This window comes from Neodiprion virginianus, chromosome 5, assembly GCF_021901495.1.
Source record: "Neodiprion virginianus isolate iyNeoVirg1 chromosome 5, iyNeoVirg1.1, whole genome shotgun sequence".
Classification (NCBI taxonomy): Eukaryota; Metazoa; Arthropoda; class Insecta; order Hymenoptera; family Diprionidae; genus Neodiprion; species Neodiprion virginianus.
The window spans coordinates 25130574-25156720 of record NC_060881.1 but is presented as its reverse complement, the minus strand read 5'-3'; the positions used below and the strand labels follow the sequence as shown (position 1 = coordinate 25156720).

Here is a 26147-nt window from a genome sequence, read left to right as displayed (position 1 = left end):
TCTCAGAGACGTTGTTAGTAATTAATTGTTCCACTTCATAGGTACAATTTCACGACTACTTGGCAAATACGTAAAATCGGTACAATAGCCGGCGTGTGAATTGATTTATTGTACAAATAACTATGAGTACAAGAGATATCGTGTATCGTACATTTGTTATAACTGAAACAATTAACGAAAATTTATAAGTTAATCGGGATTTGAAATGATTCGAAAAAATGACACTACATCAGTTTCAATACAAACGATCTGTTGGCAGGCACGATATCTCGATGATGAGTGTTGAAAGTCGGGGGTTTATAAAACCGAATGCAAATCGAGGTGGAAAGATTGAAAATAAAAAAAATAATTGAAACTGTCGAACAAACGGTTTGATGGGAAATCTTTCAATACTTCGAATATACGCCTGTGCATGTACAAAAATTTTAAAGCTTTGCAAGAAAATCAATTTTTTACTATTTTTTTTTTTTTACACTTACTTTTCTCATTGCAAGGAAAAGAGCTTTCAATATAATTACGCTTTTTGCTAGCTTGACGTAAGATTATTTGTACAATAAACGCACAGATGTGTGTATCGCTATAATTTATGATTCAGGTACAAACGTCTATCCTCCTTGCCATTACAATTTATAATAAACCACCATTGATTACTATTATAGGATATTTGCCGAGTACGAATAAATTTAGTGATGATTATTCTGATGTACCTACCCAGTTTTTTTTTTTTTTTTTTTTTTTTTTTTTTTATGTCTCCCTAGATCTTTAATTTTATTTTTTTTCACGTTGTTTCTTCCCCTGTTAATCTTTCAACTGACTAATTATTGTAAAATATTAGGTATCTTCAAAGAATTTTTAAATAAAACTATCATTATTATTATTATTATTATTATTATTATTATCATTATCATTATCGTTATTACTTTAACTATTAACGATAACTAGTTGAATTTAATCCTGTGCTGCACTTGAATGCAAACTCCACTTCTGGTTTTGCAAAATGATTTGATTTATTTATACACTTCTATGTATGTACTGCAGTGTATATTACCGAAATATTGTACAAGTGTTTGCTTTTCTCGATACAATCTTGTTCTCATCAATAGGGACGGGGGTCTAAACTAGGAAGGATCAATATTTCGAATGAACGATATATCGAAATTTAAAACATGCGAAAATAAAAAAACGAAAGATGAATTGTTCGAAACCTTGATTTTTGAAAATCTCGCTGATCAGCAGTTATTCTATCTAGTTATTTTATTTTCGCATGTTTGAAATATCAATATATCGACCATTCGAAATATTGACCCATCCGAGTCTTGACCCCCACTCGTCAATTGTAATTGCCAGCAATGGATCTAAAGCGACATATATTCCGCAGTAATGGTAATTTTTGATCATTCGATTGCCCCGCATGTTTTTCTTTTGTCTTATTTTTATTTACTTTTTTTCAAGCCCTAAAAAACAAACCGTTATTATTATTATCATCATTTTTATTGTTATTATTATTATTATTGTTATTATTATTATTATTATTTCACACTGTGTTGTCTGCTGGGTCCAAATGCTCTGCCCGCTGCATGAAAAGAACTAATTGGAAAATGTACGTGTATTGTACTAAAAAAGATCAGCGAGATTTTGAATCTAATCCATCAGGTAAGTGGTCAATCGCATTTAGAAGGACCCTAGCTTGTAGCTTGTCTTTCAATGTAATTATTGTATATTGGAACTCGTATCGATCGCAGTGTTGTTGTATCATATTGCTGTACCAGACAACACAAATATTCACAACTAAAATTTGACTTCAAGAATATTTTTGCACGTCGGATTGTTTTGCGCAATAATCAAAAAACTTTAGCGCAAGTCAATTTAACTCATTTGACATTTGAGCGTAGCACTTTACTGTCTGCAAAATTTTTACAGACATTTATCCTGATCCGACATGTACTTTTTTATACATCGATAACAGCTTTTTCCAGCCTTTCTGTTACTAGTTGGAAATTTTTCATTCATGATAATCGCAGTGAGAGAAACTGCAGTCAAGCGCACTTTTATCATCTATTTCGCTATTTTGCTTTGTTCTTTATTATTATTAATATTATTATTATCATTATTTCCCTGTGGCTTGAATGCTAGTTATACTTATTTGTATGTTTTTATTTTTTATTTTCTTCATCTTTTAAGCTACAAAGTTCATCAGCCACTTGAGAAACACCAAATTTCTTCAACTTTTTTCTACACAAATACACAGTAAAAGATAATTGCTATTTCCCTGGTCAAAGTAGCACACCAAATTAATCACAAATATTATTTCTTTCAACACTCATACCTTATTCAAAGAACGATTTGGAATTACTTGGTTTTCTAGTTTTTTTTTGTTTTGTTTTTCAATCTCTAATCTACAAGGTTTGGTTAAACTTTTCGCTCGTAAGGAGTAACACGTTTGCTAAACCTTCAGCTTATCCAGTTCCGCTGTTTTAGGATATAATGGAAATTTGCAACGGTAACTGTGGTCTGATCTACGACGAGTCTGACGACGAGGACGATTTCAGCTCCATGGGCTCTCCTTTGCCGCCGAGGAGGGCTGTTCCCAGTCCTCCTTTACCACCCAGACGACCCTCGCCATCCCCAACACCGATAAGTCAACCACGAAACACCCGCCACTTAACCGTGCCAAAGGAAAATGCGCCGCCACCTCCGTTCGTCACCGTAGTAACATTCAGTGAAAGTCATCAAAACAACCAAGGTAGATACGAAAAAAGATTAATACGTTATTTATACTGACACCGATTGTCTTACCCAATATTTGCCAGATATTTTACAATCATCGAATCAATGAGAGTTTTTTTTTCAATAGGTATCAATTTCATTTTCAACCATCGTAATTGAGCGTGACACTTTATTTCTGTTTTACTTTTTCAATCAGTGAACACAGAAGCGAGATACGATATGCTGCATCGTGCTTCTTCACCGAGTCCCATACCTCCGGTGATAATACGACCATATGCTCGTCCATATCGAGCGCCACCAGCTCTACCTGAAAAGGCTAGTCGCCACGCGTTGTCAGTACCTCCGGTCCCTCCGCCCTTATCAGCGCCACGTCCTCCAAAGTTGCTAAAAGATATGCACGATACGCAAAACCATCAATATGAGAATACGATAATAATACCTGGCACGCGGCAGCATATTGTTAAAAATATAAATGTAGAATTGAACAGGGCAAGGCTGTCGGCCCTAATGAAAGGAAGAGACGAGGCCGGCGGACCAATTGGGAAGGCGGAAGCTGCGGCGTATGAAAACGTAAACATTGAGCATATATCGAGATTAACTGCCCTGGGATTTGCACAAGATGCGGTGATACGAGCGCTCGGTATAACCAGAAACGATTTAGAAATGGCTCGCGATATTCTACACGAATTTGCCACAAAGTCAAACTCTTAACCAGGTACAAAGATTTAAATACGTTAACTAAACTTATTAGTTTTCTTTGTTATTTATATATTGTCGCGCTGTTAGTCAGAATTTATTGTTTATAGTATTTTCAATACATTATTACCGTTTCGTTCTATACTGAGAGTAAAAAGAAAACTCAACAAAAACCATGACGAGTTGGTCTGAAGGGCATATCCGAACTGTATTGGAGCGTTCGGCAAACGATTAGTCTTAATTTACCAATAATTAACATTTTCAAGATGGTTTCCTCTCAAAGATTCAGAAGTTTTAATTGTTCACTGTTTCCTATCGGTTGACAGAGGTGTGCTTTCGTGATTGGTTGTTCCGAAACTTTTGCAAGATTTATAAAAATGAAAGATTATACATCTGCACAGTTGAATTTAATAAATTAGCGTTATTTATTAAGTATTCATTGAAACTTATCGAACAACAAGCCGAACGTTGATGATCAATATTTGAAGATATAATTGGTGAACACAGAAGAGTTACATTTTATGCTTATTTTTTATATATTCATGTCAGATTTAAAAATAATTGTTTCTTTTCTCTCACTTGTATTCCGAGACTTGTTTGTACGTATTCATCCAAGGTTCTTAAAACATGAGATTATGTCTCACTAGAGGACAAATGTAAACGTAAAAGAGATAGAAAAAAAAACAAACAACATCAGTTTTAATAAATCGATCGTACTGCATAAAATTTTAATTATTATATTTATTTATTATTCTAAACTATTCAACGTCAAATGTGATATTTATGTTTATGTAATACGTACGAAACGTACATCATTTTGTCATATTTATATAGATATATATGTCTCTAGGTATGATTATAAAGATAATCATGCGCAGTTAGTATAGCAATAGTTAATACAAATATATATCTAGGGATGAAGAGAACGAATACCGAGAAAAGTAAACTATGTATAATAGAAATTTAGATTTAAAGCCCGTAATAACTAAACATACATATACAATTATTAACTCTGCGTAGACTGAAATTATAATATATCCGTACACGTAGTATTTCTGCGTATGTGTGTAATTTCCTTCAGAGTTTAATACGTACAGAGATAATCAGCGTCTAGTTTGAAGACCCGAAATAGAACTATTCGTTTAGAATCGATTCGTACCTACAACTTCACGTGTAACACGATCAGTAAGGTGTTTTAGGAAAAAAAAAAAGTTAAACATCAGTATTATTTCGTTTACTTTCGTTTAATCCCTGCACCCTTCAGTTCAGTTCTTGCCAGTCTTAGATTTAAATCCTTAAAGTCTGTAGACTTTGGAAAATTTACTAAGATTTTAGTTTTGTTATATATTTGAATAAAAATCGCTAACCGACATACTACTTTCTTTTCCTACCTCGCGTAAGTTGATAATCGTACAAGCATTACAGAAAGCTAACTGTTTACGACCGTTATTTTTTTTTTTTCTCTCTTTTTTCTCTCGCCACTTTTATACGAATTGTTATAGATTTTTAAATAATAACACAACGTCTTTGATAAATTATTAAAGAGAAAAGAGCATTTCAAACTTATGCATGGAATAAAGTCTTCGAAATTTCTCGCTCAAAAACCATTAGTTATAGAAACTCGACCACAAATTTGATACAAGTTTTCTGGGCACAAACGCAGGTAAAAAATAATTGAAAAGAAGAAAAAAGAAAAGAAAACTTCCCGACAGCCGTAAAGATAATTCAACAGCTATATCGTACGGCTAAAATTTTTTTATTATAAATGTAATATCAATAATCATACAGGACTCGTTGATATACCCAAATAATTGGTAGGGGTTTATTTAGCATACCCAAAGAAATCGTCGTTACGATGTAATTGTTTTAGTCATGTAGTTTGAATAAAATTAGAATTTGATGAGAAAATTTCGAGAAAAAATTCAAAAAATATAAACACCAACCATTAAAAACTAGCTGAACAACACACGCTGTATTTTAAATCCCTAAATTTCACACTAGTTTCCTCCGTAATTATATTTTCATTCGAATGGCAAAAAAAAAAAATATTATGTCAGACCGTGTGGACTTGATTGTTTGATAGTTATAAACTAACCTAATCCGATTGTTGCTGAAAAATTATACGTAAAGTTTAGGTGAAAGAACAAAAAAAAAAAAAAAGAAACAAACAAGTAATAATAATGTTAATCGATTAGTGAACTTACAATTAGCTTATCTATACCCTACCCTATTTTTCTACATTGAATATTCCCTTTTAACGTTTATAATACCCGTTATACCAATTGGACGCGTTTAGTACCGTGTAAAACTATTTTTAATCATCTACCTTGCGCATGTTATCTACATATTACACGCAATACGATTTAATAATTCACACGAGGTCTAAAATAAAATAATTAAAAAATCCCTGAGTAAACGTATGCCGGTATCACGATATAAGATCTCAGGCTAATCGATACGTGATTTGTGAAACACTAGCAAGTAATAATTACCCGTATTACTAATCGTGTGGTGCGCTACGTTATACTTACCTACACACCTGCGTGGTTATAGCAATGTAGAGTTAATCATAAACTATTAATTTTGTTATTATTAATATTATTATTATCGCTATTATTATCATTATTATTATTGGCTGCATAAATTATTCTTTTATGTATACTCCGAAATAAAACAATGTACATTTACCACTAATATTATTTACTTGTTATAATCTAATGACTCGTATTCACAATTTTAGAACGTTTCATCTTCCAGAAAGAAATACTATGTTCGTGAACTTTGTTTTGCTGGCACGCAAGATACAAGACATCTGCGAACGACAGCGGAAATGAGGAGGGGGGGGGGAGGGGTTAAAAACAAAGTACAAAGATGACCGAAGAGAATATTTTGAAATCCAAACGAGACGAAGAAGAAAAAAAAGAAAGAAAAAAAAACATAAGAAAGGCACGTGCGGAGGAAATGATTTGTGTTAACGACTCGCTTCGATAACTGTAACCTTTGGATTTTTTAAAAGTACATTGACTGCAACCGATCTCTGAAAGTAATCTGTGCTATGAGACATGGTTGTAGATGACATTTGCAAATGAAATTTTGGAGTTTTATTTCTAATTGGCGTCGACTAAAATTCAATGTAAAGATACGCACGTTTGTCTAACTAAGTAAAAAAGTATGAAAAAAAAAAAACTGACCAAATAAAAAGAAAAATTAACCTAGGGTAGACACTCGATAGACGTGGTGTTACTTTATCAAAGTGTTATTACTAACACTGCGAAGATGTTCTCTGTTGGCGATTGGTTTTTATTAATTATTTAAGACGCGGTAGAGGGGGTTGCTATTATATGTATCCGCGTCTCAGGACTGATAAGTAATAGAATATTATTATACTCAAGCGCTTTCAAGCTTTGGATCGTCTTGCTGCCAGAGTATAATATCGTCATGATTTCCAATACCCTAAGAGTAAGTGCATTTTACTTTTAAACCATTTTTCGATAATCTATAGACTGAACGCAAGCAAAATAGTACCAATAGGATAAAGTGATGGCAAAAAGGCCTTAAGATTTCCACTCAATAGGAAATTATGGATTTCTGTATTTTTGTTAATTGTTTAATTCAAAAAATCGAATTCTCATTTTTACATTGGATTTAGACGCGTTAAATTAATTGATAGTCGTAATTGCTTTGGAATTATTGTATATGCAGTTGAAAAATTGACATAGAAAGTGCAAACAAATAAAGAGAAAACTTCTTCAATCAGAAATGCATGTGAACAAAGAACGACAAAGTTTGAAACTTTGTTCAGACGATAACTGATATAATCGTATAGTTGAATAGTCTAGATCCAGAGTCCAAAATTATATTTATGCTATATGGTCTGGTATCAGCTCGGCAACGAGCGAATTTAGGCCACTGCTTAGACACTGTGAACTATGTCCATGAAGCGGTTCTTGGGTCAAGAACAAACGAGCTATTACAAGTAATAGAATTGATCTTAGAAATGAAGAAAATTTGTCATAAATGTTTAATAATAACGTTTGCCTAGCATAGAAACTACTAGCAAACAAATAATATTAGTTCTGGTCTATATTTCGATTTGAACAGAGACAGGAAAGAATTTTAATAGCTCGCAGAAACGACGCTATTCCTATTCTCCTGAATTACCGTAACAGAAGATGTAAGATGACCGAGTACCGTGATATAAGCCTGGCTTCTAAAGGTTATTGATCAATCTTGTAATTTGATGCATTTGATTTAAACACACAGTTTAGTTGCACAACCGTTTTTCTGCTGACGCTACTGCTCTTCGAAGATTCAAACGGGAAGCCCACTATAGGTCAGACTATAAACCCGCTCGGAGAACCCGCATTTTTGGATTCAAGTCGAAAATCCTGCACTCCAGAGGTACGTGAACAGTGAACATGATTTGCAATTTGAAAAAAAAAGAGGCCTGTTGGATAATTGATTAACTAATATCCCGACGCATTTATGTATTTAAATTACAGACTGAAAGCATATGCCAAAGATGTGCAAAGAAGACAAAAAGCCCTGTAGTTTATCCATGGTGCTGTACGAATCACGAGGGAGCTCGGGAGTGGTGTGAGAATTATTTGTTCTACGGCTTACCCTAAGGATTTTAAAATTCCTGGTACGAATTGATAACTGCGTTCGATTTTTCTGTGATATTCTCGCATCGGGTCAACTTGACTCCATACACGAGCTACACTGCCTTTTGTAAACTTGAATTCGACGAGTCTCGAAGTGGTTTTAAGTTTGTTATTAATAGCATAATCTCAAGTAATAATTAAAATGACAGAGTAAACGGTGTACTTTCAAGCCTACTCCAAGAGCTCAGTACTGAAATTACAACCAATATACAGAGAAGATTGTTGTCCTCGTAAGAAGAGAGTAACTGTGACCAGCTAATTATTGAATCTCGACGCAAAGGGGTCACTTGTCGGGGCGTTAATTAATTCGCGGACTTTGCTCGTCTGCGGATTTCAATTCAAAATCTGTGTTTCTCATCTTTCACAAAAATCAAACTGTACAATTAGCAGTTACACACAATTATAACGATTTCCTATGAATACAAAGAAAACCGTCAATGTTCTGCTGCTGTTGCGCGTATAACGTGGATGTTACAACTGGCTTAATCGTTTATTTACTTATTTATTTACCGACATTGGTTTCGCGAATGTTTGTTTACGAGAAATTTAACACACCCAATATTCTAAACTTTATTGTGAACATTGGAAAAGGTGACAGGGAAAATTTTCACACTCTGGAATATCAGATAATTCAGAAATCTAAACGATCAAAAAGGTCAAAAAATTATATCTGATCTTTTCAAAATTATGTTACTCTCTCGAATAACAGGCTGTGGGTTTAAAATCAACTGCATCCAAGTCTCATTGTTCTTTTGTCAATATTGAATTAAAGCGTTTCAAATCAGATATGTATTCGGTGATTTTTAATGAAACACTTTAGAATATCAGTTTAAAAATATTCAAATTACGGACAATCTCTAGGACGTTATTAAAAATTTTCCGAGTCAGTCAACAATATGAAATTGTATTCGATCTGATGAACATTTATGAGAACGTTACAAAAATATGTGTGGGCGTGCAAGACTCGAATTGTACAGTTTGCTCCTTGAACCTTTGTAATATCGTCGGTTTAAATATACCTAATTAGTCTACAACGTTCATGTCCAATTAAGCTTGATACTTTAATTGAACTTCTCTTAGAGAAACAGATAATTTTAATTATATCACGTTCTCCAAGGGTGTACATAATAATATAATGTCCTATTAACCACATCTATTAATACTTGTTTATCAATTTTGTTATTTTCCTTAATTTCGCTATCATCATCATTCATTTGTTTGTTTGTTTGTTTGTTTGTTCATTGTCGGTATTGTTCGAACATTTTTATTTATTGTCATCGCAATAATGAATCCTATCTTATGTGTTCGTGTATATAAACTTTATTTTCTTTAATCACATTATATTGTTGCAATACGTGTACATATCTATACCCATATACCTATAATATGTTTATATTTATTTTTTGCGCAGTATTAACGATCCGTTATGCATTTACTCTGTAATTATTCGCGATCAAATGTTTCAATACTGTAAAAAAACTGTATCTGAGACCAAAAAACGATAAGACAATGAAAATACTCTACATATTCAGTAAACATGACAAAAATTTTGTTACGTATAGTTGTATAGATCACTGCGTGATAAATTGTAAAATTAAAAAACTTGTACGTATTGGTTTTCTTTCTCCTTTTCCTTTAGGATTAATTTATCTGACTCAACGTCGCTTTTCGACTTATTTTTAGTTCTCTGCGAACCGTTCTTTTTCTGTACACATGGATGATAACTCATCAAAATACGTAGTGCAGATTTTTTTTTTTTAATTAAAATTTACCAATACATGAAGATTATAATTATATATTCCTTATGATGTACAAAAATTGGAAGCTGAGATAAAGATTGGTGCGTTACAAGACGTTTAATTATGGGACCCTTTGACTATTTACCCGTAACATGTGCCTCTGTACATGATTTCATGCTTTGGCATAATCTCTCAGGAAATTCTATCGGGTCTGTCACAAGATGCCTGAGTGGACAGGGCAAAGACTGATTTCGATAAGCCTCATCGTAACGCTTCTTTTTCAATTAGAGCAGTGATATGGGATGTAATAATCAGTACGGAAGACAAGGCTATAATACATAACATAGATAGGAATTAAATTGCCACATTAAATTCTTGTGCCATCGTGCTTCTGATAAAAGAAAATATATCACCCTGGAGAATGGTGGACGTCACGTGCATGTTTTATACTGGGTGGAAAAATAATTTCATTTTTAAATCTACCTAACTGTAGGACTTAATTCATATCTTAATCTTTCGTAACGTTTTAATTCATCTTTACCGACGGAAGGTGTGATATTTTTGGCTGCTTTGAAAAAGTCATCTTTGGTCACAACAACTTTGTTGTGATCCACGAGACTATCATTATCATCTTTCACCTCTTGATCGGTATGATTCTTATTATCGAGTTTCTCTAAATTTCTACGCACTGCGAAAAGCCAGGCATTTGAACAAACTGCGTACAAATCGGCGCCGGTTAAATTGTCCGGTAATATTTCAACAAGTTGTTCAAGTTCAGCACCGTTATCAGAGAATTTGAATGATCTAGTCAGTGCCTTTAATATACTCAGCTGTGATTTTTTGTCTGACGATATTCCCACGTATAACAATTTGTCAAATCTTCCGGGTCTTAGCAGTGCTGGATCAATTAAATCTGGCCTATTTGTTGCCCCAATGACAAACACGCTTCCTTTACTTCCCAATCCATCTATTTCAGCTAACAGTTGCGAAACAACACGATCCATCACTCCTCCGCTATCTCCGTTTTTTCCACGATTTGGCGCCAGTGAATCTAGCTCATCAAAGAATATCACACATGGCGCCGATGCTCTTGCTCTTTCGAATACTGCAACAATTCATTATAACGCTCTAAAAAAATGTATACTATTTATCGATGTTTTTCTTTGTATGCGATAAATGATATTAGACTGTTACACGAAAAAAAAATACTGTTCTATACGAGATTTGAAATCTTCCGAAGAACAAAAAGTACAAATCAAAAGATTTGAAAATTGTTCTTGGGGAAATAAAAACGAACTTCAAAGTTTCGATGGAGTATTTTGTGAGAAATCTTTCGGACCTCGAACAATTTAATTTTTTTCCCCACGAGGGTTTTCAAAGATACAATTAACGTCCTCTAGCATTTCTTGCTATGAATGAACCGTCTTACGATAATACAGCTATAGTGTGTAGATTACTGGAACGTGTGTAAGACTCAGGAAAAGAATGCAAATTGTCGACAGTAAGTTTGCGACAAAGTGATTCGCTCCGTTTACCTTGTCTGACATTTTTCTCACTCTGCCCGACGTACATGTTTAATAATTCAGGTCCCTTCACAGATAGAAAGTGAACTTGACACTCGGTCGCGACTGCCTTAGCTAAAAGAGTTTTCCCAGTCCCTGGAGGGCCGTATAAAAGCAGACCAGTTCTATTGAGTCCGACATTATCTGACGTCAACAACGGTAGCTCTATTCTTCGCAGTATTTCACTTTTTAAATCTGCCAGGCCTCCTATATCCTCCCAATAGACTTTTGGTACTCGCGGCGCACCTATCCAATCCGAATACCTCGACTGCATGTATTCTGAATAACAAAACCCACGAAATTGTCTGATTTAGGGAAGTCCAAACAGAGATGATGAGAGATATGGAAAACTGAGAGTTTTTTAAACGCATAGTTCCTTTGATCATTTGATAAATTCATACTGAAGGAGAGATTACCATGAGCCTTTGAAAAATCGTCCTGCATTAATGTTAGTTCAGAAATTCCAGTCTCGGTAGATGAAAATCTGCTTCTAATTTTGGCTGCGTGGAGAACAAAGGCGTTCAGATCGGCGAGTACAAAATCTGTGCATAAAGCTGCGACATGGGATAGATCTACTTTGATTCTGAACCCCTTAGAGGCCAAAAGCCATTTCAGAGTTTCAAATCTCTGATTTTGACTCAAAGGTTCCATAGAAATAGTTTCTATAAAGACTTGCTGCAAACTAGCAGGTATTCTCGAAGTATCAGCAGTAGCGACTACAATCAACGGGTACTTAGAGCCCACTTTGTACAAATTTCTTAACTCGGAATCAAATGAGGATATTATTCGCTCGTCTTCTTTACCCTCTCCATCCTTACCAAAGATCTACAAGACGAAATTATTGGTGAGTATTGGAAATTGATCAAGATTGGGTCGACTAAGAGCGTCATTCAATTTGGAACACGATCAGAAGCATCAGCTATTGAGGCGATGTAATTATTACCTGAATGTTACTAAGCATTAAAATGCACGGTACGCAATTTTGTGCATTGTGGAAAACTATTCTAAGTTTTGCCTCTGTTTGGGCGCTGGTCAAAGATTGCACGTCAGAAAAATCGACTTTCAATAAATTGAGGCCCATCCTCTCCGCAGTAATTCGTACTAAATTAGATTTCCCACTTCCTTCGGACCCCTCCACAAGAAAGACTGGTCGGACATCAACAAAACTATCTGAAAATTTCGATATCAGGATAAAAGTCACACCTAATGATGTTTGCTTTCCACCTGAGACGAGTCAAAAGTTTATTTCAAACTCACCGTGCTGAATGAAAGGCGAAATACAAGCTGTAAGCGATTTCAAAGGCTCTTCCAACGCTGGTGGACAATTGCTCAAAAAAGAGTCCATCACTTTGTTGTCATCTAATAACCCATTTTCGAATTTATAAGCCGAGATTAGATACCGGCGTGGAATATAGCTATGGATATTTGATTTTTGAACCAGACTAGTTATGCCTCGTACGATAAAACACCCTTTCCGTGGATTTTGAGTGAGCTTATCAACATTCAAATGTCTGACTTTGAAGAGAACTGCATTGAAGTTGTTACCAGCCACTAGGAACTGGAAGCTGGGTGCAAAGTTTTTTATATCAATGGAGAAGACGTCATTTTCCCTCAGATATCGAGCCTCAGAAAAGTAATTATGCAGTAAAGTATCGACCAAATCTTCTAGACATTCATACGGATTTGATATTAAAGATATCTCAGCTTCTTCTGCAATCCCTTGATCAGGATCTGAGGCTGCGACTGTAAGTGTAACAAGACTGTTAAGTAGGAGACGATATAATGGGTCGGAAAAGTTTGGAAAATAACACTTTCAAGCCTTAACTTCTGTGCGATCTAACTGATTAGATATAATAAAATAGAAGTATACAATATCTTACTTATAAAATATCGATCTGATTCAAAGTCTGTCACGCTTAGATAACTCTGTATGTTGAACTTCATCGTTTCTGACATCACAAGCTCATCGGTGTTAGCATGATTACTTGGAATAATTGTCACCTTGTATTTCTTCAAAGAAGATGTATAGCACACATAATACCACGAAATAGTCGAGACATTAATTAGCTTGGCATTAGCTAAAATGCACGAATAGGTATCGACGTAATTGGTCGTAGATGATAATTCTCTGCCAATAAAGAGCTGTAGAGCCTCATCAGGAATGGATTTTACTCTTAAGTTCATTTTCACAAGACGTAAAAGTTGCAAACGTGTGTAGTTAGCCATTATCAATGGTAAAATGAATCGGATATCGCGATTCATCAATATCCGAGTAACAAATGTTAATCTTTTGAGATTGTAATCGAAGAGGACCATGTTTTTTTTGATTTCGTAATAAAGAGGCAGAAGAGAATATTGAAAAAATTGTTCGATTTGTTCGACGTAATGTAATTAGCTGAATTTTGTACCACTTGAACTACAATATTTTCATAAGATAATTGATATTTTCAGGTTATGCTCGGACCTGGAATACCTTTGAAAGTATAGCAGATAGAAATCTTGCAAAAGCGAGTTTAGGACTTGATGAGCGCCTTCGGAGTAACATATTCCAAACATTTTAATCACGCAATATGACCCTTGACACCCGATAACGCGAAATCAAAACATAGACCAAACATAACCTCAACTGAAATTTCGGCCTAACCTCAGTATGCACAGGTCCAATTTAATTGCGTAAACAGGACTGGCGTAGACACAAAATCGGTAAAAATATGGGATGCGAAATATAGATGCGCAGCATTATTTTATGTTTGTAATATCCAAATTTATGCAAACGGCATCACGCACTTGACAAGCGGATCCATTAATAACAAAACACAGTTAATCTGATACTGAAATCGTGCTGAAATTAAGTGAAGTTTCATGAGAACTGAAAATCATAACTGCCAGCAAATGCAGGATAGATGCTTCCTTTCGCCTTTGCCTTACAGCGGGCGTTGACTGAGGATATATTCTTCAATCAACGCATCGGGTGACTAATTCTCGTGAATTCTCTCACATTTCTCTTTTTTCCTTCAATGAACCAACGAACGTATTTAAATTATTTCACATGGGATGGCAGACATTTTATCCACGATTTGAATTTTATCAACTCATAACGGGCATCGTTTTGCCGATGCGCGAATAGGGAGATTTCATTCGCCTGTGCATAGGCAAGTCAAGATACGTTCGTGAAACACTTGTGGTATACACAATCAGTCAATTTTTCACGCTGTACGCCACTGTACGCATTACTATTGCGCGGCACTGATCTTTATTCTAAGTCATCAGTGTTGCGCCGTCAAGCATGTAAAATTTCATGTATTGTATGTAAAAAGTGTAATATTTCTTACCTGCACGTACGAATCGTCAACCAGATTCACTTGCTGCGTGTATCTTCATCAGATATATTCGCACATTTTCACTCCACAAATACTGCATCAATAATTCAGACTTCAGATGAAAACGGAAGCGAGATCATTCAATTGTTTATCGCTACATGTTCACATCGCAAGTTCATCCCGCCAAAAATCTCCAAAACTATCAACAAGATGGTGGCCCGATCGTTTATCAATTGTTTATGATCGTTACGTCGTAAGCTGGTCCCACCAAAAATCTATGATGCTATCAAATTGACTCATGGCCTTTTTTTGACTTCTTTTTAGATCGGACTGCATAGACGAACTAAAATACTTTAGACGTTCTCTATACTATCATGCGACAACGATTTCAGAATCTACTTCGGTATTGATATATCTATGATAGAGATACGACAAGAATAAAACCAAACAAACTATTGACTGATATTATTTTTCTCAGACGTTGAATACAGCTTCAATGAACGTCTGTTATAATCATTTCACTACGAGCGAAGCACTGCACAATCTCTCTTACCGTTTAACCACGACTTCGTTGTCGAATGAACGAAAATTTACTCACGATTATTTCGATCGCAGCGAAGAATCGTCACACGGATGTCCTTAGTACCATGCCGCGACAATATAATTATCACTCGCGATTTGTAATCGAGTTGAGATGCCATCGGTAACTTTATGATATAGAAAAAATTCGAACCGATCGGTCTTGCGTGCACCTTGAACAGATTTGTCTTCGACGCTCACTTGTCATACTGATCACCCTTCACGTGTCTCTTGCCGAAAAGAATTCAAATTCACAAGAAATTATTAACGAAGAATATAGTTCACGTACGATTGTTATCCCTTCGGAATAATGTGATGCGAATTCAACTTTATCCGAAGTACCGAATCCACAGAATTAAACACCGAATGAAATGAGCTACCTCTCCATTCGTTGGAAAATGGCAGCACCTCGACCCTTCGATTGGCGAGTGTAACTACGAACTGAAAGCTGATTAGCTCTGGCGCAGGCTGTCGATGACGTTCGGCCAATCGCAACAGAGCCGGGCAACGAAGAAACACCTGCTGCCTTGCGTACATCCCCACCCTTCTACTCATTGTGAAGTTTGAATGTGAAATAATATAACGTACTGTCCGGCTGTAAACACGAGCAACACTGTTATCGATACTGAATTAAAACAAAACGCCTGGATCAACGAGAGAAAGTCCACAACATGAGGGAAATTGCGCCGATGACAATTATCCCTCAAAATGGCAAGTTTTTATTCTTTGAAAGTACTTGAATAACCACACGTCGTTCAATTAACCAAACTGTCTGAATCGATGATCGTTCAAATGGCTCGTGGTCATTTTGCACTTCATCGTTTCTTGCAAAAATTAATTTATGGCAATAAACAATCACTCGTATTACTCATTCTTCTTTGAACTTGAAGTTTTTTTTTTTTATTTCATCTTTTAACTTTGTTAAATCTACGTCTTCTCTTCAGATTATTTTCCTCAACTATGGCAGGCTTTCTGATTTTCTTTCTCTTTTTTTTTTATCACAGCAACCGATGAGGCAAGGAAATCGGCTGAGGAAATGGACGAACAACGCCACAAAACTGTTGCTTACGAATACCTCTGTCATTTAGAAGAGGCAAAAAAGTACAAAGGCTATGGTTACATGTGTACTCGATTATTTATGCACATACTCATTTGTCTAATTGAATCCTGCATAGGTGGCTGGAAGCATGTCTAAGGGAGAAACTACCTGCGACTCTTGACCTTGAGGAAAATTTGAGGAATGGAGTTTACTTGGCAAAGTTGTGCCATTTTATCGCACCCGATGTTTTGCCTTATAATAAAATATACGATCCTGAACAGAAACGATATGCCGTTGCTGGACTTCAGTTTCGCCACACAGACAATATCAATCATTTTATAAAATGCTTAAAGAGCATGCAGCTGCCATTGGTACAAAATAAAATCATACAGAGATATTCAATTAAACTGACATCAAGATTTTTTTATGAGTTTTCAAATAGTTCTCTAATTACTGATCCAGCTGCCTAATTTCACCTGGAGTAAATGTAACAAAAATTGCCTATGAACTAATGAAACATGTTCAGCAGTGAAACGGAATACATGAAAGACCTCATTTGCTGGAATATATTAGCAAAGGCTCATGTAAAGTAAAAAATGATTGCAAAGAATTTAAATATGCTGCAAGAAACCTATCATTTTCTATACATAAATTCATGAGATCATCATTCAATATCATACTTAACAAAGAATCAAAACAAATTACAAGAGAAATTCATCAATGTGAATTTAAACAGTTATATTGACGATCTTCAGTGTAATTTATGTATTAATATTTATTATTCAAGATTTTTTAATTACCTAAGATACTGTTTCCCCGCAGACTTTTCAACCAGAAACTACAGATATATATGACAAAAAGAATATGCCAAGAGTTATCTACTGCATCCATGCACTCAGTACACATTTATTCAAAATGGGAATGGCGCCGCAGATTCAAGACTTGTATGGAAAAGTGAATTTCACAGGTACGATTAGAAATGCCACAGCTCATTAAAGTTTAGTGGATTATTCCAAGAATGACCACTACCAAATCAAGATTCAGATAATCCAAGAATAACTAATCGTTCGAAGTCTGAACAATATTACAAACAAACAAGTTTATTAGTTGTTCAATAATGTCACTCACAAATATTTATTTTCCACCTAATGATGTCCTTTACCTGCTAATTACAACTTGATTGTTTAGATGAAGAGATAAACGTTATGAGCAAAGAATTAAAAAAATTTGGACTGCCGATGCCAGCATTCCAAAAAATCGGTGGATTATTAACTAACGAAATGCCAGGAAATACAGCCGCTCTGCACGCGGCTGTAATTGCCATAAATCAAGCCCTTGATGCAGAGGCAAGTAATAAAAATATGTCATTGTGTTAAAATAGGAATCATTCGCACCTATCCCCCTTAATAGTTTATCATGTTACTGATCATGACTTGTCTATTTGTTAGGTGGAAAACGCGATGTTAGGAACCCTCCAAAACTCTGCCGCGAGATTGAAAAATATTGATTCTCGTAATGTTCAGCGATACCGCGAGAGTTTATCCAAAGCTAAGGAATTGAAGACACAAGCTGCACAGAATAGGGTCAGAAATATTAATGTTTAGGCGAATATGGGCAACAAGGAATTTTTTTCTACTTTTCTATCTTGTTCCCTTCTAATATTTTTTTATAAAATAATGAAAACCCAATGGTTGATTTTCACTTTTTGTATTTACAGTCTCTGAATGATAGCTATGTTCCTGATGCTTACGACGAACTGTTGACCCAGGCTGAAATTCAAGGACACATCAATGCGGTAAATGGTAAGAGATAGAGAAAAGATTTCAGGTAACTTATTTGACCACTTATTTCCTAGAGAGATTGTGATTTTGCTATGCATATGTTGATACTTTACTCTTCGACGTCTGTATCTCTTTCAATACATGAAAAGTACATTTACAGAATTCCAGTAATCTTTTTATTAAGATTATTAGTCTATAGATGCACAGATTTTTCAAAGAAAATTAATAACAACTTTGTACATTACACACAGTTCAGTGCGCTCTAGAAGATGTTGTGGCTTCTGTTCACCAAGGAATCGGGGAACCTTTGATTAGTGCTCTGAGTGTGCCTGCACTTCAATTGAAAGTCAGTTCTTTTTTTGCGATTCAATACCTGGTCTGGATCCTGATTTGACAATGCACTGTGATTTTAATCAGGGAACTTAACATTTTTGTTACAGAACGTTATAAACGCGAATGCTGAATTGTATGGAAAGGAATTGCTTCAGTTAATAGAAACTCCGGAATGGAAAATCAAAGCTGATGAGCACCAAGGCTGCAAAGATTTAGTTCAACGGTCTGTGGACATCGCTAACGGAATAGCAGATGTTTCCCAACGACGTTAGTATCTTGGATAACCAATTATACCCCACTCGTTGTATATTGGTAATAATTATTTGTCAAAATACGAGACAACAAATTATTGGCAACGGTGTAACTTGCATTGCTGCCTTATATATTTTATAGGCTTCTCCAAAGTTATCAGAAATAATAATTAGTTTTACATCGAACTTGTGAAGGGAGAAAAAGTTCACTTGATGCCAAGCATTTTATTATTCGACTTATTAATTGCTTTGTGGAAATTTGTACGTATTTCTTTTCTACCGGTAGAACGATGCAAAAGTAGGATTCCAACAGAATCCACAGTTATTTTTGATTAGGCTGATTGAAATTTGTTTTGTTAATGTGTTTTAAAAGTCTTCCATTTCTGTAGATACTAATAAACAGTTACTGTCATGTGATATTTTTCACTATTCAATAAATCTAGGTACCGAGGCAGTTCAGTTACTGAATCAATCATTGCAAAATGGTGATCAAAGAGACCTGCTAAACTCACTGATGAATCCAAATTTGGGTTTAGCTTACTACATCGATGAATTTGCCGCACCTTTATATTACGAGGAGATGAAGATCGACTGTATCGAGTCTAAGGTAACACATACTTGGACATGAAAGAACGAAGGAAAAATCGTTTGTATTTGATTAGAAATATATTGATCAATAAATGAGTATATTTTGTATTGCAGAAAGAACTCACCTACAGTGATATTATTGTTAGCATAAAAGTTTTATCTTCAATTGCGGCTGTCAGCAAAGCAGTTGACACTGGGAATCCTGAATTGACATATCAAGCACTGACCCACCCTGAAACTCACATTATGGCAAGTTTATGATCAGTTTTAAATCAAATTTACATACTTAATATTAATAGATCAAGTGGGTTTTAATTTGTACAAATCAGAATAATTTTCAGAATCGGTTCTAATGTAGAGCATTCCAAGTTTCTTAGATCCAATATCTCCAAGTTGTCGATTTTCAAAGGTGTAATGTTTTTGAGATGTTTAAGTAATAAATGTTATATTTAATGGTAATGATTTATACAGCTACTCGACATAGAGAATAAGGTGAAATATCACAGAGCATTAGCAGCAGCTCGTATTGAGAAACAAGCAGTATTTGTGAGCGAAAATCCTCTTTTGACATATGTGGACATTCAGGAATGTGTAGATATTGTAAACCAGCAATGCCAGGAAGACAATGCAGGTATAATACAGTTACGCAACCGATATTGAGTGTCTACTAAATACTTGAGTTCTGTAATTCATGTAATGTTTGCTGATGACCGTTCATTATTGACAGTTATCCTGATATTGAACGAGTTGAACGATGCAGTTATAAATAATAGTAGAGCTGGCATCATCAATACACTTCAAAACCCACTTCTCAAATTGAGACAGCCAATACCTCCAGCTGATTCTTCTTTGTATTTGAAATTGTTCAAAAAAGCTTTGGATGAAAATCATCCTGATGGGTCCGGATTGTGGCTTGAGGATGTTAATAATGTTGCTCAAATCGTTTATGACGAAGTGGAGGAAGTGCAAGCTGGTAAAGATATCTTTTCTTAATCAAGTAATGATTAAGGGGTTCAAGTGAATGTACAAAAGTGTCGGATAAAAAAAGTTATTAATTAATCTCGGTTTTTAGCTTGCACATTTTTATCTCAAGTAAACATTGCTATCGATGAAAACGACGCTGAATTGACTTATGACTCTCTGCGATCAACCGGCCTAAATATAAATCCAAAGTATAAGGAGGAATATCACAAATTCTTGCATAACATGAAACAGCATAAGGTAAGTTATCAATTAAGACTATGGAATAATTCAAATATTGTCAGTTTTATAGTAAGAAATGTTAAAAGATCACTCGTTACAGTTACAAAACTTCTTTGGCCCATACGTTCGTCATGTAACAAATAGAGGAAATGTAGCGTATATGGATATGACCCAGGAGAAATATACCTGGGACAAACCAGATGGTACTTTGGAAACATATTACATCAGCAAAACTGATATCCAGGTGAAAATCAGCGTTAGAATGAGATTGATATTGACCACAAAAAATTGTAGTTGACAAGTTTTGTTTAATTTCAGGATATTATACACAAAGTGGAGATCGACAATCGTAAAAAAAACTTAAGCAGGATTAACGAGAAAGCAATTGTTAAGCTGCAGTCGATGATACGAGGATATTTATTGCGTAAAAAAATATCCGATCGCTTTGCCAAATTTCATAATAATATTGATAAAATTATCAGTATTCAGAGATGGTGGCGGCGAATTTTACAGCAAAAGTATTCTGCTACTATCTTGATAAGGAATGCCAATGAAGAAAATAATCCCCAGCAAAAACATGAAAATATTTACGATCAATGCAAAAAAGAGGTAAGTTTCTTTATACTTTAATTTCATACTGCGCGTTGCTTATATCTTATCTATTGTAATTTGTTTTGTAGGAAGAGAAGGTGATTAAAATTCAGGCCTTATGGCGTGGGAGAGCGGCAAGGAGAGCTTTGCACTCTCTTCTTCATCTTGACAAACCGCCATTTTCAAGTGTAAGAAATTTCCTACCAATTTTAGACTTTAATGCCGAAGACTACGATGAGGATCTTCAATTACAGGTATCGTAGAAAAAAAAATGTTCATTCATAAATTGCAATTGGGGAAAAATGATTTTTAAATATCAGAATCACTTCGTGTATGAGGTAGATAATTGAAACAAAATATCAAAAAATGATGAAAATAAGAATGGTTAATTTATTTTCAGCAAATTAGAACTGAAGTAGTTCAAACAATAAGACATAATCAGAACCTCTTACAACAGTTGAATGACATGGACATTAAAATCGGACTCCTCATACAGAACAGAATAACTCTGCAGGTCAGTTACTTGATAGAATTTAGTTGCTAAATCGTATGAATGTGCAACTATTCCCATGAATACTTGAACGAAGGAAATGTTAAAATTATAGGATGTAGTGGTACATGGAAAACACCTGGAATCGCTTGCAAAAGATAAGAATACAAATAGAACTAGAAAGAATTCGTTCAACGAAGGATCTTCACACAAAGGACTAAAGTCTCTGACCAAAGAGGGGCGTAAGATGCTGGAAGGATACCAGCACCTCTTTTATGCCCTACAAACTAATCCTACATACTTATCAAAACTTTTATTCCTCTTGCCGCAGAGCAAGACCAACAAGTTTTTGCAAAATGTTATCCTTACACTATTCAATTTTGGCTCGAATATGAGGGAAGAGTACTTACTGCTAAAACTATTTCGCAGCGCTCTTCAAGAAGAAATTCGGTCAGCGGATTTCGATTTCAGTCTTATATGGAATTAAATTTTTACATTTTTATCCAAAAATCCGTTTTTATATGAACAGTATTTATACGAACATTATATTTTCAGATCTAAATTTGAAAAACCTTCAGAAGTAGTGACTGGAGATCCATTGGTGTTAAAGATGGTAGTCACTTACGCCCGTCAATTGAGTGGGAAAAATCCTTTGCGCCAAATAGTGGGCCCAATCATACAGAAAATACTCGCCGATAAGAAGATAAATATCGAAACGAACCCTGTTGATATATATAAGTGCTGGAGGAATCAGTTAGAAATGGAAACAGGGCAAACATTGTAAGAAAGGATTCATTGTCTTCGACGACGTTGTCACTTTTTTAAATTTCAGAAGATGTCTAGCTGATGAGTACATACGGGAAGTTCATTGACTTATGTTTTTATATCCTTCTGCAGAAATCTTCCATACACAGTGACTCAACAGGAGGCATTGACCTATGAACAAGTGCGACACAGACTCGACAAAGGCATAACACTTTTGAAGAGTACAGTTATGGAGTTTCTGACGACAATTACAGAGTCTCGCAAGCTAATTCCATTCGGTATGCTCTACATGGCCAAAGTGCTCAATGACACTTTGACTGAAAAGTTTCCAAATGCTGCTGAAAAAGATATCCTGAAAGTTGTCGGAAACTTGGTTTACTATCATTTTATCAACGCAGCTATTGTCGCACCCGATGCATTTGACATCATTACTCTACCTGTAGATAGATCACTTTCTAACGATCAAAGACGAAATTTGGCTAGCATAGCCAAGATCCTACAATTTGCTGCATCTAAAAAAGGGGTAACAGTATATTAATACTATGTTTGTTCAGAGTTTCAACTTTGCCTTTTATTGATATTTAATCTGTTTGTTCTTTGTTTCACCATCTTTTCAACTCTAGTTTGGCGAAGAAGCCATGCATCTGGTGTGCCTTAATCCATTCATAATTGAGTGTCATGAGAAGTTTAAAAAATTCTTCCGTTATTGCTGCCAAATTGATGAGCTGGAAGAGCATTTCCGTATACACGAGTTCACAGAAGCAACTCTAATACATAAACCTGACATTTACATATCTCTCCAAGTAATAAAAACTGATCAAATGTCCTTAGTCAAACTTGCTAATAGGAACAAATTTAATTTCATTCTTTTTGTTCTTGAAGGAAATTTGCGACACTCACAGCCTCGTTGTTGAATATCAGTATCAAATTGCTCCCGACCCTCTAGATCCTCTCCACGAGCTTTTAGATGACCTGGGACAAACACCGACGGTGGCTTCATTAATGGGAATAAGTGAGCAGCAACCATCTAACTTCATTTTCCGAGAAAAGTACTATCAAGCCAAGCGACCTTATGTTATTGTCATTATATGTTCCAGCCGATCCTATTTGCGAGTCTAATATGATTCGTCTTGGAAAGACAGAGGTCTGCTTGATATTGACAAACAAGTTTGAGGTACCTGATAGTAACGATTCAAGTCTGAACAAACTTTTTATTAAAACGAAAGAGCTGTTGGTGTCAGTGTTGCCGTTCTTGAAAGGGGACTCATTAGCGGATGCTTTGGCGAACAACGCAACACCAATTGAAGAGAAGCGTTATGACAAAAAATCGTACTTACCGAGCTCGGTAAAAACTGTCCATAAAAGGTGTGAAATTTAAAAAAATCAGCATCAATCATTAGAAAAACATTAGGCTGTAAAAGAGTTGCCAATAAGGTGAAAAGGTTTCATCAATATTTTTTTTCTAGTTCTTCCTTGAACGATTGTAAAGCTCAGCTGCGTGCATATCTCAGCAAACTGGAACTTGGAGGGTGGGTGTCGAGGGCAGATGGTTATCAAAACATAATAACTGCAGTGGCAAAAGATCTTTGCCATAAAAGCAAGTACAGGATTCTCAGAAGAACAGAACTACAAACACTCAGAGCGACAAAACAAAGTCTTGACCAGAAAACTAAGTACTATGAAGAACAGGTACAATTTTACAATGAGTACATACATCGATGCTTGGAGAACCTCAACACTGGTAAAGGGTAATGTAGTTGACTACAGTATTGATATAAATAAAAAAAACTTTAGAAGATGTGTATCAAAATTTTGCAACATTGATGCTGATGCTAAATGGAATATTCAACAGGTCTTTGCACGCCTATAAGACGATTCAAAAGAACAATCACGGTAAGTTAAAGTCCAAAATGACGTTGAAATATTCGGCAGCTAAGCTTCAAGAGAAAGGGGTACTGCTAGAAGTGGATGGACTTCCGCATTCACAGTTCAAGAATGTAATATTTGAGATAAGTCCGACGGAACACAACGGAATTTTTACTGTTCGGGGTAAATTCATGGGAGTTGAAATGGAAAAGGTCGATGTAGATATCCAGAAATTGCTTCAGCTACAATTCGAAGGTGCTCCTATAATGGATATGTTTGGAAAGGCAAAGATCAATGTCAATTTGCTTCTATTCCTCTTAAATCGAAAATTTTATGGGAAAACCTAAATACTGAAGAATGAATGACAAATGAAATTCCTCAATATGAATATCTAATTAACAAATCAAATTTGACCTAGTTGTGAGGGCACACTGTGAATAAGACTGAATCTCTCCGAACATAAATCGTGTGAATTAGTAGTTTCAAGAACAAGCAAGCTTTGCTCCAATTAATCGATGATTAAATACTATGTATGATTTTTTTTATATCACAAAATAATTATATGTCTAACCGTACTTATGTTCAGTAAAATTTTATACTTTAATATTTATGTTGTTGCGCCAGCTAAAAAGATGTATATACACGTGAAACATGTAAGATATAATCCAAATAATCGTATTTAATTGTAAATTTCACTTCTACACGCAGAAATATATTTTAATCTGAATATACGACCGGTTTGCTTCTACTATTACAATCAAAGGCTCAAATTCTCCCGCTTTACTTCACTTGGGCAATAAAATGCTGATAAAATGAATTTAAAGGTACAGGCAAGAGAAAGATATAGATGCCGAGTTTACACATGAAGTTTTCACGCATTTAATTCAGATGACTTGATTACTACATGCCATAAAATTCTGTGCATAAGTTGTAACCATCTTATCGTAAAGCGCGTCTGTTTTTAAATATCTATTTATTTTATAAGAGTTCATAATTTGATATTACATACGTACAATAATATAATAGATAGCGCAATATTTTTTGGACAGTATTAGACATAGTATGACAAGTTGGTATCCTTACTATCATGAGACGGTGCTGCAATTTGTTGATCAGAAACTGTGTTTATAAAGAATGCTTTTTACAGCTCTACCGCAAATGGCAAAAAACACTATTTATCAAGTAAGTAAAATAAAATAAGAGAGTGAAAATATTTTTTAAAGTGGACAGGCAGACTTACTGCGAAATTAACTCTACTGATCGACTGTACATATATGTATATTTTGTATTCACAATTACCATATAAATTGAAAGACTGTCTGTCCAATTTCTATGACACATAAATAAAAGGCAATTCTTGACACAATCGTACACGAAATAAATAACTTAACCGTTCTTTAGCGCTTTCTTATTCTAATTGTTATTAACACTATGTCAAAGAGCATAACTGTAATTACAAATTGAAATATCATACTTCGATGCTGCACCGTCAATGTAAGGTAAGGCATATTTTTTTTAGCTTTTCAAAGTCCCTGGGCACTTTGTGCTCCTTCGATAGTGATTAGCTATTATACTAAAATACTATGATGTTTAAATTGTGTATAGTATCATTATTGTTATTATTATTATTACTATGATTTAAAGGTCTCTGAGCCTAATGTAATGTATATTTCTATACTGTAGGTACGTATTTAATCATAAAATTATCTTATAGTGTACTTAACGAGCGAACAGAAGCCTTGGTAACTTTATGCGGTCAGATTAAGTTATTGTGTAGATGGTACAGCTGCATGTGTTTTAAAGGCCTGTGAAAAGTGGATAGATGAAGAAAAAAGGTATCTCACAGAATTCAATGATGTGTAGAATAAGTTGACCATGTTTTCTGTGTTTCAAAATTCTATCTACGAACCACTCACTCAGTCCTGTTGTTCAACACGAGGAGCCGCAGTTAAA

General features: G+C 34.9%; 3 protein-coding genes and 1 long non-coding RNA gene across 6 annotated transcripts in view; 2 read left to right on the top strand and 2 right to left on the bottom strand.

The window, feature by feature from the left end:
- Nucleotides 1–4149, top strand: part of LOC124305214 (E3 ubiquitin-protein ligase CBL) — a 31511-nt gene extending 27362 nt beyond the window's left edge. For 2 of the 3 annotated variants that reach the window (XM_046764370.1, XM_046764369.1), the window contains exons 6-7: nt 2479–2743; nt 2924–4149. In XM_046764370.1, the coding sequence (XP_046620326.1) occupies nt 2479–2743; nt 2924–3438 (780 nt within the window). In that variant the 3' untranslated portion in view covers nt 3439–4149. Of the gene's footprint in view, nt 1–2478; nt 2744–2923 lie in introns of those variants that run through there. The other variant, XM_046764371.1, reaches the window with a different exon arrangement.
- LOC124305225 (uncharacterized) overlaps nt 1–15037 on the bottom strand; it is a 34829-nt gene extending 19792 nt beyond the window's left edge. The window contains exon 1 of the long non-coding RNA XR_006908345.1: nt 14721–15037. This is a non-coding gene — a long non-coding RNA (uncharacterized LOC124305225). The remainder of the gene's footprint in view (nt 1–14720) is intronic.
- Nucleotides 7955–14453, bottom strand: LOC124305213 (peroxisome assembly factor 2). Its single transcript, XM_046764368.1, has 6 exons — nt 13269–14453; nt 12646–13131; nt 12332–12558; nt 11805–12213; nt 11362–11667; nt 7955–10931 (listed from the first exon to the last, which is right to left on the bottom strand). The coding sequence occupies exons 1-6, from the start codon at nt 13702–13704 to the stop codon at nt 10306–10308; spliced, it is 2490 nt and encodes an 829-aa protein (XP_046620324.1). The 5' UTR covers nt 13705–14453; the 3' UTR covers nt 7955–10305.
- An 825-nt stretch (nt 15038–15862) lies between the features above and the next one.
- Nucleotides 15863–26013, top strand: LOC124305211 (ras GTPase-activating-like protein IQGAP1). The gene is made up of 26 exons (XM_046764364.1): nt 15863–15998; nt 16292–16388; nt 16463–16697; nt 17149–17293; nt 17515–17672; nt 17775–17909; nt 18044–18128; nt 18359–18453; nt 18548–18707; nt 19135–19298; nt 19394–19528; nt 19751–19910; nt 20007–20252; nt 20352–20500; nt 20583–20726; nt 20801–21091; nt 21163–21327; nt 21474–21587; nt 21679–22013; nt 22119–22343; nt 22461–22851; nt 22952–23131; nt 23211–23340; nt 23426–23693; nt 23795–24076; nt 24181–26013. Exons 1-26 carry the CDS (start codon nt 15959–15961, stop codon nt 24539–24541), a joined length of 4890 nt encoding a protein of 1629 aa, XP_046620320.1. The 5' UTR covers nt 15863–15958; the 3' UTR covers nt 24542–26013.
- Nucleotides 26014–26147: the final 134 nt, after the last annotated feature.